Here is a 12,965-nt window from a genome sequence, read left to right as displayed (position 1 = left end):
ATGATACGAAACTAGAATTCAGTAAGAAATAAGGAAGAAAATTAGAAAGTTAAAAAAGACATAGAAATTAAAGAACATGCTCCCGAACAACTAACAGACCAAAGAAGAATTCACAAGGAAAAATGAAAAATATCTTGAGACAAATGAAAATGGAAACATAACACACCAAAACTTGTGGAATGCAACAAAAGCAGTCCTAAAGAAAAGCTGATAACTGTAAATGTCTATATTAAGAAAAAAGAAAAGTCCTGGATAAACAACTTAACGTTACACATCAAAGAACCAGAAAAAAGAATAAACTAAGCCCAAAGTAAGCAGAAGGCAGGAAATATAAAGATTACAGCAGAAATAAATGGAATAGAGAATAGGAAAACAATAGAAAAGATCAATGAAACTAAGAGTTGATTTTTGAAAAAGATAAACAAAATTGACAAACCTTTTGCTAATCAAGAGGGAACTCAAATAAATGAAATTATCAATGAAAAAAAGGAGACATTTCAACTGATACCACAGAAATACAAAGATCGTAACAGTCCACTGTGAACAATTATATACCAATAAATTGGACAGCCAAGAAGAAATGGATAGATTTCTAGAAATATGAAACTTAACAAGACTGAATCAAGAAAAAGAAATCTAAACAGACCAATAAAGAGTAAGGAGTTTGATTCAGTAATCAAAAAACTCCCAATGAAGAAAATCCCAGGACCAGATTATTTCACTGAATTCTACCAAACATTTAAAGAATTAATGCCAATCTTTCTCAAGCTCCTCCAAAAGACTGAAGAGGAAAGAACACTCCCAGACTCATTATGAGGTCAGCATTACCCAATACCAAAGCCAGCCAGATAAGGATACTATAAGAAAACTACAGGCCAATATCCCTGATGAATAAAGATATGAAATTCTCAATAAATACTGGCAAATTGAACTCAGCAGCACATTAAAGGGATCATAGACCATGATCAAGTGGGACTTATCCCTGGGATGTAAGGATGGTTCAACATACTGAAATCAGTAAATGCAATAAACCTCATTTATAGAATGAAAGATAAAAATCATATGATCATCTCAATAGATGTAGAAAAAGCATTTGACAAAATTCAACATCCTATCATGATAAAAAAAAAAACTCTCAACAAAATTGTGCATAGAAGGAATGTACCTCAATATAATAAAGGTGATATATGACAAGCCCACAACTAACATCATACTCAATGGTGAAAGGGAGAAAGCTTTTCCTCTAAGATCAGGAACAAGTCAAGGGTGCCCACCACCAGAAGTTCTAGCCAGAACAATTAGGCAGGAAAAAGAAATAAAATGCATCCAAATTGGAAAGGAAGAGGTAAAACTGTCTCGCAGATGACATCATCTTATACATAAAAAATCCTAAATTTTAGTATAAATAAATAAATAAATTTAGGATAAATAATTTTAGGATAAATAAATTTAGGATAAATAAATAATTTAGGATTTTTTAATAACAACAACAACAACAACAACAAATACATAACTAATACATGAATTCAGTAAAATTGCAGGATACAAAATCAACATACAAAAATCAGTTGTGTTTGTATACACTAATAACAAACTACCTGAAAAAGAAAGAAAACAAGCCCATTTATAATAGCATCAAAAACAGTAAGCTACTTAGGAATACATTTAACCAGAAAGGTGAAAGATCTGTACACTGAAAACCATAAGATACTGATGAAAGAAACTGAATAAGATACAAATAAGCAGAAGGATACTTTGTGCTCATGGATTAGAAGAATTAATAGTTAAAATACCCATACTCCCCAAAGCCATCTATAGATTCAATGCAATCTCTATCAAAATCCAATGGCATTTTTCACAGAAATAGAAAAAACAATCCTAAAATTTGCATGGAACCACACAAGACCCTGAATAGCCAAAGCAATCTTGAGAAAGCAGAACAAAGCTTGAGGTATTACACTTCCTGATATTAAACTATGTTACAAAGTAATAGTAATCAAAACAGTATAGTATTGACGTAAAAACAGATACATAGACAAATGGTGCCAAATTAAGAGCCCAGAAATAAATCCATGCATTTACAGTCAACTAATATTTGACAAAGGAGCCAAGAATATCAATGGGGAAAAAATAGTCTCTTCGATAAATGGTATTGGGAAAACTGGATATTCACATGTAAAAGAATGAAACTGGACCCCTGTCTTACACCACTTGCAAGCATTAATTCAAAATGATTAAAGACTTAAATATAAGACCTAAAACTGTAAAACTCCTCAGAGAAACAGGAAGCACTGCACTTTGACATTGGTCTTGGCAATGGTTTTTTGGATATGACACTAAAAGCACAAGCAACAGGGATGCCTGAGTGGTTCAGTCAGTTAAGTGTCTGCCTTTGGCTCAGGTCAGGATCCCAGGGTCTTGGGATTGAGTCCCACATCCGGCCCCTTGCTCAGTGGGAAGCCTGCTTCTCCCTCTCCCTCTGCCTGCAGCTCCCTCTGCTTGCTCTCTCTAACAAATAAATAAATCTTTTTTTAAAAATAAAATAAAATAAAATAAAATAAAATAAAATAAAATAAAATAAACGCACAAGCAACAAAAACAAACATTAACAAGTGGGACTACATCAAATAAAAAGCTTCTGCGCAGCAAAAGGAACAATCAACAAAATGAAGATGCAACCTATGGAATGGTAGAAAATATTTGCAAACTATCTATCAGATAAGGGTTTAATATCCAAAATATATAAGGAACTCCAACAACTCAATAGCAAAAAAGCAAATAATCTGATTTTTAAAATGGACAAAGGACCCAAATAAACATTTTTCCAAAGACTACCAATGGCCAATACATACATGAAAAGGTGCTCAACATCACTAGTCATCAGGAAATGCAAATCAAAACCATAATGAGATATCACCTCACACCAGTGAGAATGGCTATCATCAAAAAGAGGTAAGTGTTGATGAAGATGTGAAGAAAAGGCAACCCTTGTGCACTGCTGGTGAGAATGCAAATTGGTACAGTCACTATGGAAAACAGCATGAAGCTTCTTCAGGAAATTAGAAATAGAACTATCATATGATCCAGCAATCTCACTTCTGGGTATATATCCAAAGGAAATGAAATCACAATGAGATATCTGCACCCCACATTCACAGCAGCATTACTCATGATAGCCAATACATGAAAACAACCTAAGTGTCCATCGATGTATGAAGAAAATGCACTGTACATATTTACAATGAAAAAAGAAGGAAATCCTGCCATTTGCAATAACTTGGATGAAGCACAAGGGTATCATGCTAAGTGAAGTAAGTCAGAAAAAGACAAATACTGTATGACCTCACTTATGTGAAATCTAAAAAGAAACCAAACTCATAGAAACAGAGTAGACTGGTGGTTGGCAGGAGTTGTGGGCGTGGGGAGGTATTGGTCAAAGGGTTTTAACTTCCAGTTATGAGTAAGTTCTGGGGATTTAATGTACATCATGGTGACTGCAGTTAACAATACTGTATAATATATAGTTTACCCTTGAACAACGCAGGGTTAGGGGCACTGACCCCTGCACTGTCAAAAATCTGAATATAACTTTGACTCCTCCCACTGTTGACTGGAAACCTTACCAATAACATAAACAATTGATTAACATGTATTTTGCATGTTATATGTATTATACACTGTATTCTTACAATAAAGTGAGCTAGAGAATAAAAAAATGTTAAGAAAATCATGAAAAAATACACATATAGTACTCTACCTAAAAAAAAATCTGCATATGAGCAGACCCATACAGTTCAAATAACATGTTGTTCTTGGGTCAACTATATCTGAAAGTTGCTAAGAGAGTAGATCTTAAATGTTCTTACCACACACACACAAAAGATAACTATGTGGACTGATGGCTGTCAGCTAACCCTATTATGGTAGTCATTTCACAATATAAACATATACCAAATCATCACATTATATACCTTAAAACTTACACAATGTTATATGTCAATTATAGCTCAATAAAGCTGGGGAAAAAAATAAAGAACTTACATCTCCTCACCTCCCAGCAACATACACACAGAGGAAAAAAACTGTATTTTCAGCTCTATCTTGGGAGAACCCTATATCCTAATGTAACTGGGGAGCTTGTCCACTACATCAATTCTAAAACACTAGTTTCTGTGTCAGAATATATATCTGACCAAGTGTTTCAAATCTTCTATAAAAAAGTTATAGGAAGTTTAGTAATGAGCCAAAGGGAATTACATTATACAAGTTCATCCTTAGAAACACAAAAGTGAATTGAAATATTTCATTAAAATTTTGGTTTCTGGGGTGCCTGGGTGGCTAAGTCGGTTAAGTGTCTGCCTTCGACTCAGGTCATGATCCCAGGGTCCTGGGATCGAGCTCCACTTAGGGCTCCTTGCTCAGCAGAGTCTGCTTCTCCCTCTGCCCCTGTCCCTGCCCTTGCTCTCTCTCTCTCAAATAAATAAAATCTTTTTAAAAACAGAAGTAGAATTTTGGTTTCTGAGTAAAAAAACAAAAATAGTTTGGCTTTTTCAAAGAGGCTATTAGAAGTCACTTAAGGATTCTAAGCAGGAGGGGTAACATAGCCACTTTACATTTTAGAAAGGTAGTTCTGGGGGCGCCTGGGTGGCACAGCGGTTAAGCGTCTGCCTTCGGCTCAGGGCGTGATCCCGGTGTTATGGGATCGAGCCCCACATCAGGCTCCTCCGCTATGAGCCTGTTTCTTCCTCTCCCACTCCCCCTGCTTGTGTTCCCTCTCTCGCTGGCTGTCTCTATCTCTGTCAAATAAATAAATAAAATCTTAAAAAAAAAAAAAAAGAAAGGTTGTTCTGACAGTGTGGAAGGTGTGCTGGAGGGATAGTTATGGTGAGAAGACACAGCTATGGTGCAGTGGGCAGGGGACAAATAGTCTGGAACAGAGACAGTGGGAAAGGACAGAATCAGGGTTAAGAACTCTTTGGGAGACAGAACTGAGGACCTCAGACCCCTTCTTAGGTGCTAACACCCAACTCTGAATAAAGATGCGGGTCCTCCAAACTAGACTGGCCAGTCAGTATCCTCCATCCATTGATGTCTCTAGTCTGAAAGGAAGACAGTCGGGTCCCTAGCAGCCCCCTGACCCTGTAGGCACAAGTAGGAAGATGTTTTAGAAAATGCTTTATTTTATGAGTGGCAGCCCCACCTCCCCACCTAACACATACACACACATACACACTCTGTCTTTGTCTTTATCACTTTTCCAAAGGGGAACATGTGTCAAGATGTCATCCATCTCCAGGCATCTGACTCACGTAGAGAAGAGACAGGAGGGGCCCATCACATACATCAAGCTACCAAAACACTCTTTTCACTGCTTCTGCTCAATCTAGAAAACTCGGCCTGAAATTATTTTAAGATTTCTGTTATTTGCAATGTTATAGAAAAGTAAATTACTGACATTCACAAGGTGATAATCTGTAAAGAACAAATTTGTTTTTCTTTTTTAATTTAGGATCTTATTAGCAATACATCAGCATCATTAATAGAAAAAAACACTGTTGACACAGAAACTCAAAAAACCAGCCATTAAGAAAATAATGTAGTAATCAACCACTATGAGAGAAAAATGAGTCCTCTCATTTGATTCTACTGGCAAGCCCAGGTTTATCCTGAACTTTGAGAGACTCTCTGTCCTGAGTGGATGATGAAACATTCAAGTAAAAGGTAAGGAGCTGTAAGTGTGAGTTTCTGAGGGATACTGCCTCAAAAGAAGGTCAGGGGTAGCCAGAGTCCTCCAGTTAACTCCAATGTGGGGACGTTTCTGGGACGACCAGCATAGTTTCCTTTTGAGGAGTTTTGACAATTCATCAGCCTCAGGATTCAGGTCTTATAAATTATTCTTCCATGTTAAAAAGACTTTGTTCCACAGGAATAAGTTTTTCATCGCTTCTCCAGCTTCTTGTACTTGGCTTCTGCCAGGGAGAGAGGGGAAGTTACATCTTTTAAAACCAGCTCTTACAGAGATCTTTTTAGTTAGCATTTCCAGGCAAATTCAACAGTATCTATTACATTAAAAAAACAAAACAAAACAAAACAAACTACTGCCTTCAATCTCATAATCTGTCCAAACTGGGTCCAAGTTGGAGGCACACCATAAATGTTAACCATCATATTAGCTAAGGACAGATATTTGTGTATCTATCATTGATGTGCACAACTTAAGGAGTCAAACACACACACACATACACAATTAAGAACAAGGTCACTAAGTTCTAACCGTGTCAACAGCATCTGCTCAGATATCTCCACCAGGATTAAGCAGATCTACTGGCATTGGAGTCATGGGAAGCCTTACTAAGCACAGGAAATTGTTCTCCATGCACTGTCCCAGGCACTCTCTGGAAGCCAGACTGGAACTTTCTGGACGTATAAATGTACGTTTCCCCTTTTATTTTCTTATTCCTACACCTCACTATAGGGAAGCAATTTTGAAAGACAGATATTTGAAAGACCACGAAATAAGCCTCTTAATGTGACAGATTATCTTTTTCTTTAAAACCTTGAAAACAAAACAAAACAAAACAAACCTTGAAAGCACCTGGTACAAAGCCTTCTATATAGTAAGGTTCAGTCACCATTTAGTAAATTTACTTATGGACAATGAACCTTAATCACCACTCATGTCAAATCTCAGTCTGTTACAGACCTCTCCCCTGAAGTAGTCAACAATTGTCAATGATGAAAATAAAATAATCTGTAAATTAGATCTAGGATAAAGACAAATGCACTGTTTTTAATCATGGATATAAGAGCCACAGCCAGTTAGCAAGCCATCAACAACACAAGTACCAGTTTCTTCCTTAAAGGAAAAGTAATCCTTCAAGAAAACTCAATCTTGATTGACTTTTCTATTTTTTAAGACATATGTATCTACATTACTAAAGATGCTTCAGGCGGTTAAACCACAATTTTAAGAGCTTGAGCTCTGTAATGGAACAGACCTGGTTTGGAATATAGCTCCTTCACATGCTAGCTTTGTATCCTTATGCAAGTTATTTAACCCCTTCGATCAGTTTCCTCCTCCAAAGAATGGGGATAAAAATCATGTACTTATTTCGTAGATCACTGGGAGGCCAAAAAGCATAATATATATAAAGCACTAAGAACAGTGCCTGATACATAGCATTAAGTACTCAGGAAATAGTATATTTATTACTACACTATTAAATAATTACTCTCACTAGGTTTTTGTGAGGTTAATTAAAATAGATCATCATAGTACACCATAAATGTTAACTATCCTATTAGCTAAGGTCATACTGGGGGGTGGGGTGCTCTTATTAAATCAAAACAGAAATAAAAATGGTTACCCAGTTTTTTTGAATATGCATCCAACTTGTAGGCTGCCTGCTCAAGAGCTGCTACTTGCTCCTCAATTACATTGATCTGATCCAGATAAGGCTGCAGTCCAGCATCTTCGAAAACAAAGAGACCACATATTCATACAGCCTCAACACGGAGTGTAGAAAAGAGGGGGAAAGTAAAAATGCTAGTGTCCCTCCAGCTCTGCCCAAGACACACTAGGTGGGGTGACATGATTCTGATCACTCGCAGGACAAACACTAGCAGACGGGAGCTAGCTGATCAGGCAGAACTGTGACCTGGACAAAGCAAGTCTCTCTCATCCACTAATTTTCCTCTTTCAAGTTCCTTGCTCCTCAAGCAATCTTTCCATTACTGATTCAGTTTCTTGAGTAATCCCCTAGCAAGAACGAGTACCCTAAGAGATAGGGAACACAAATCCAAGTCCATGGAAAAACATATTCTGCCAGTCTAAATTAGCATTTTCCATTTATAGATGTTCTGGTTTTCTGCTTATAGAGTAGTCCTTTATGGATTTCATTGTTAAATAAATTCACTAGACTCTGACCACACTTTCTCTCCCCTCTCCCTTTCCAGGAATAAACTGATCACATCAAGTTTCAGAAGCAGAAACAACCACATCGAAACATGCTAATCCTCAAAATGGAAGAAATTCACCATAACTTTGTAATTCACTTTTAGAGAATGAGCTCCCTCAGGACAGATGCCACGTTCCCTCTACTTCTCCACAACCCGAAGCACAAAAGAATATTAAATACAAACATGTTTAATTATAAAAATTATTACTTACACTTCTGGTTTAAGTCCTTTAAGTTTCTACTAATGTTTATAGCAATATCTTTCATTTCAAGATACTTCAGGCTGGTTAGTTTATTCATATTTTCCAGGAGTTTATAGTCTTCACTGGTGGCTTTAAAATAAACAGAAGATGTGATGCCTTTAAGATTTGTCATAGATCACTGGAATGTGGAGTCACAGGCCAAATGGTAGTTCAAGGCAGGACCCAAAGAACGTCAAAGGAGGAGGCCGCTACTGATTTATGACAGCTGTACTCAGCCTTTGTACTCTGAATGTCTAAGTAGAAACTCAGGGAATAATCAGCAGACTATTTAAACCAAATAAGATCCAGAGACTTCAGAATCTTGGTTAAAAGGGGAAATAATAAATTCATATCCTAAGAAAAGAGAGGTGACATAGTTTAGGTATTTCTATGGTATGATAACATGTAATCTGGAGGACTGCATCATAAATACATAATAAAATCAACTAGGACCTCACCTCTTCTTAGTAACTCATTTATTACTGTGTGAGTCTATATTGCATTTTACGCACTGACTTTTCTAAACCAGCTGCCTCCTTCTCATATCCTCAGTTCCCTTCCTCATCCCTACTCAAAGCAAATGGCTTCTCCTCCAATGTTCCTGAAAAGTGGAAAATTCCACTTATATGAGCTGCCTCAACCTTCCTGCCTCACTTCAAAACTTCTCTGTACCTCTGTATCTTCCCAAGAGGCAGGACAACTTCTCCCATGCTCTTGCTTCCACTTCTTCAGGGCCTCTCTTCAATCATCTCCTTTGCCTGGCATTTCCAAATTCTCTATCCTGGCAGCTTCCTCTTTATCTAGAAATATATTCCAGTTTCTCTCCAGCCCAAAAGCACTCTCTCTTCTGCTACACCTACACCCTTTGCTCAGTAAATAAAGCATTAAGGAGCTTCACTGCTAATCCTTTTGAAAGACCAGCTCATACTCCCTGCTTCCTCTTCCTCACCAATCACTCATGTAAACCCTTGCAGCCTGGCCTCTGGCCCCACCATCCAGGGAAATTGGGTGCTCCAAGGTCATCGGTGCTCTCCAAAGCACCAAATCCACAGCGTTTTCTCAGTTATTATCCTCCTGAACCTCTCCATAGTACCTGACACTATGATCTCTCTCTTTTCACAAAATGCTCATTTCCCTTGGCTGCTACATCATCATATTACCCTGATTTTCTCATCTCTTCCAATCCACTCTTTTTAAGTTTCCATGCTAGATCCTTTCTCATTCATCCTTAACTATCACTTCCCAACTTTTTCTCAGCTGTGACACGACTGATGAGTGGCACATTCATATGGGCATTCCCAGGATGATGCTAGCTTCCTTTCAAACTCAAAAAAGCATTGTACAAGTAAGAATGACAATCACAGGGAAATTATGAAATTATAAAATTAATTTTATAATAAGTAAATCATCTGTAAACCTAGGTACTTTAAGAGCTGTTGTCAGAAACAAATTCATTGGGGCGCCTGGGTGGCACAGCGGTTAAGCGTCTGCCTTCGGCTCAGGGCGTGATCCCGGCGTTATGGGATCGAGCCCCACATCAGGCTCCTCCACTATGAGCCTGCTTCTTCCTCTCCCACTCCCCCTGCTTGTGTTCCCTCTCTCGCTGGCTGTCTCTGTCTCTGTCAAATAAATAAATAAAATCTTTAAAAAAAAAAAAAAAAAGAAACAAATTCATTGCCCTATACAAGCATTCACTGAGATTATAGTTGAGGCCCTCAGCTATCCCTAAGCACATTCCTGCCAATCTCATCCTGCAGAGGCTTGACTCGCACTGCTGTGCAGGTGACTCCCGAATCTGTCTCCCCTGCTCTGATCACTCTCTGAGCTCAGTGAGCAAGTCACCTGAGTGTCCTGGTCATATCTAAAAATCAGCCAAGTCAAAACCAAAAATATTTTTACACTAAACATGGTTCTGCTTTCCCACTTTCCTATTTTAGATGATGGCACCATCAGTTTAAAACCTCAAACACCTCTTAGGCTGCTCCCATCCCTCCATAGGCACTTCAACAAGTCCTATAAATTCCACTTCTGTGATATTCTTGCACCCATGCTCCCCTTTCCACTCCTTTTACCATCACCCTGTCTCTGACCATCATCATTACTTTTCATCCGAAATCTTGCTCCTATGTCTGAGCTCTCTCCTCTGTATTCATACCCTCACTGCTTGCAAATTAGTCTCTCTAAAAAAACGAGTCACACCCTAATACCTAGGAGCCTGCAAGATCATGTAAATGAATGAAGCAAGCCAGGTGTTTACATGTTAAACACATAAGACTATTCACTTCCACAAAGAAATATGCTCTCTCTCATTTCTTAGAACACTCAGTCGTCTTATCTATCATTTACTTTACCAACTTGGATAGAAATATTGGTACAGAAAATAGTTTCTCTACCACTACTAAAAAAACAACACTATAAGAACAGTGATAAATGGCAACTGAGCAGATCCCAGTAAAAGGGAGAAAAAAGAGTGGTGGGGACACACTGCATTGCACTAGTCCATTTAGAGGAGACAGCTGCTCAGCTCTAGTCAATCACAGCATCGCAAGAATGGGGAAGTAGTACTGCCAAATCTTTGGAATTTTTAAAGAGAAGCCAAAAATCTAGATTTTGTTACTTGGTTTCTCTTGCTCAGAAATAACTACAAAACTGATCAGACTGAGAGAGACTCACAAGCCCTCCCATTCTGCATCAAGCCTTTTCTCATTAATTCTGGTTCCCAAATTTAGCTCACAGCATTTCCTGGGGAAGTGAAACAATGCTTATGTGAGGCCACACAGGACCAAACTTCACTTTTTGGACCTTTCTCCACACACAGGTCATGTGTTCATACATGGGTTCATTCATATACAAAATGAACCCAAAATTAACTATGTCCCAAAGTGTGGGTCACCAAATACTCAGACCACTGTAGTAGGTCCCTAAATCTGCCGGTCACTCTCCATTCCCCGATCTCATTTCTCTTTGCCCCAGTAAATACATCTGCTTGCTTATACCACCTCACTCACTAATCGTTTCCCCCTTTTGGTCAGAAATGCCCTTCATAATTCTGTTCAAAATACGCCTCCCCCAAGGAAGCATTTCTTGATGAATTCTTTTTTGTCTTCTCATACTTCGTCTACACTACCGAGGCTTACAAAGTTATATTAGGTATTTTTATGCATTTCTGAAATTAGCTAGTGAATTTCTCCAGGGAAGGAACGGACCTTTTTCTTTCCCATTCATGACCTTCCCAAACTTCCAACAGGCATATTTCTGGGCATGGGGAGTGCTGGGCAGGAAGCCACGGACCGATGCTGCTAACGCACCTCACAGCTCCCAGAGCCAAACTGCAGCTCCAGCGAGTGGTTTAGGGCAGAACCCGAAACAGCCCACAGCCCGCCTCACCTGTCAGTTCCCCAGTTAGGTAAGTTGCCATTTTGGAGAACATGTCCCGGCAGAGCTCAGTGATGTCAGCCTCAGCCGGCTCCTTCGCTTCCTCAGCTGTCTCCACGGCGGCATCGTCTGAATCAAAGAACGAGTAAGTGTCCCGCCCTACACCAGGTCCTATCCAGCCACGGTGTCCTCTCCCCACATCCCGCACCTGTCCTCACTCGCTCAGGTCGGCTCCATTCTCCATGTGCCACAATTTCAAGTCCCTCACTTTGTCCTTACCCCACCTGACACGCCAACTCCGCTCCCTTGCACCGGCCCTTGGCTCAGACCCGACCCCGTGGCCAAACCGCCTCAGTCGTCCGGTCAGGTGCGCCCCTCCGAGCTGCTCGCTCCTGCCAGGTGACGCCCCGGCCGCCAATAGACACTTCATCCCCAGCTACTCTACGTACCTCGAACCGGCTCCTCTCTTTGGGTCGCGGGGACACTCTCGGCCGCCGCCGCCGCCGCCATGCCTGGCCCCGCGCCGCTTCCGGTTGTGGGATGCCCGCGCCTGCGCGCCGGGCGTGCCCCGCCCTCCCTGCCCTGGGTTCGGGGCCCTGGGATACGCCACCGCTCCACTGAGTCATGGGCTTGCGAGGAGTAATAACAAAGAGTAAGCTTGAAGCTGAAATTGAAGCTAAGCTAAGCTATCGTGACTCGATCCGTTGCCAAGAGGAGGGACGTCTGGAACTGAGCATGCGCTCATCCTTGTCACTAGTCTAGTAAAACCGACGACCTGTCTGGGGTTGCTTGCGCTCTGGTGGCCTGCTGACCGAAGTCACAGGAACAGGTTATCCTCTCCCTAGACACTCCCCATACAGGCTAGTATTCGTCGCCAAAGACTGCTCAGAAAATCCATGCTTTTTGAAAGTAGTCTCATCCAGCCTTTGGGAAACCTTCACTCATTGATCCCTAAGCCGAGATACTGACCCTTCCAATGTCTTGGTTAAACAACTCATCTTCCCCTTTTTCTTAAGCTGCAGGTTGGCTCTTACTTCTCTTCAGCTGATACAGTCTTTCTGGAAGAAAGCTTTGTAACTTTTTAGGGCTGAGGATATACTCTGGTTATCTTGATTGCATTTAGCTGTTTCACAAGTCTCCTAGGTGGATAGAGTGTACGTGATGGGATGGTGAAAAGGGTGGGAGAGGGAATGGATGAGAAAAAGCAACTGGGGAGCAAGGTGCAAAATGAGAAAGAGGTAAAGATCACAGGGAAGGAAAAAGGATATATAGTGGGTCTTGGGATGCAGATCTATACACCCAAAATCTTGATTAGAAGTTTTTAGTCCTGGGGCGCCTGGGTGGCACAGCGGTTAAGCGTCTGCCTTCGGCTCAGGGCGTGATCCCAGCG

The 12,965-nt window shown here is 40.1% G+C and overlaps 1 protein-coding gene across 1 annotated transcript; it reads right to left on the bottom strand.

Annotated features, from left to right (window-relative positions):
- Positions 1-5,468: 5,468 nt before the first annotated feature.
- On the bottom strand, positions 5,469-12,147 carry BLOC1S2 (biogenesis of lysosomal organelles complex 1 subunit 2). The gene is made up of 5 exons (XM_040624627.1): positions 12,025-12,147; positions 11,588-11,704; positions 8,171-8,290; positions 7,368-7,472; positions 5,469-5,969 (listed from the first exon to the last, which is right to left on the bottom strand). The coding sequence occupies exons 1-5, from the start codon at positions 12,083-12,085 to the stop codon at positions 5,938-5,940; spliced, it is 435 nt and encodes a 144-aa protein (XP_040480561.1). The 5' UTR covers positions 12,086-12,147; the 3' UTR covers positions 5,469-5,937.
- Between the last annotated feature and the right edge of the window lie 818 nt (positions 12,148-12,965).

Source organism: Ursus maritimus, unplaced genomic scaffold, assembly GCF_017311325.1.
Source record: "Ursus maritimus isolate PB19 unplaced genomic scaffold, ASM1731132v1 scaffold_7, whole genome shotgun sequence".
Taxonomy (NCBI): domain Eukaryota; kingdom Metazoa; phylum Chordata; class Mammalia; order Carnivora; family Ursidae; genus Ursus; species Ursus maritimus.
This window is presented reverse-complemented; position numbering and strand designations above follow the sequence as displayed.

Coding starts and splice junctions, on each gene's coding strand:
- BLOC1S2 (XM_040624627.1), bottom strand. CDS start 12,085: ATGGCGGCGGCGGCGGCGGCCGAGAGTGTCCCCGCGACCCAAAGAGAG. Junction 11,705..12,024: donor AAGAGAGGAGCCGGTTCGAG/GTACGTAGAGTA, acceptor TCTTTGATTCAG/ACGATGCCGCCGTGGAGACA. Junction 7,473..8,170: donor AAAGGACTTAAACCAGAAGT/GTAAGTAATAAT, acceptor TTGTTTTCGAAG/ATGCTGGACTGCAGCCTTAT.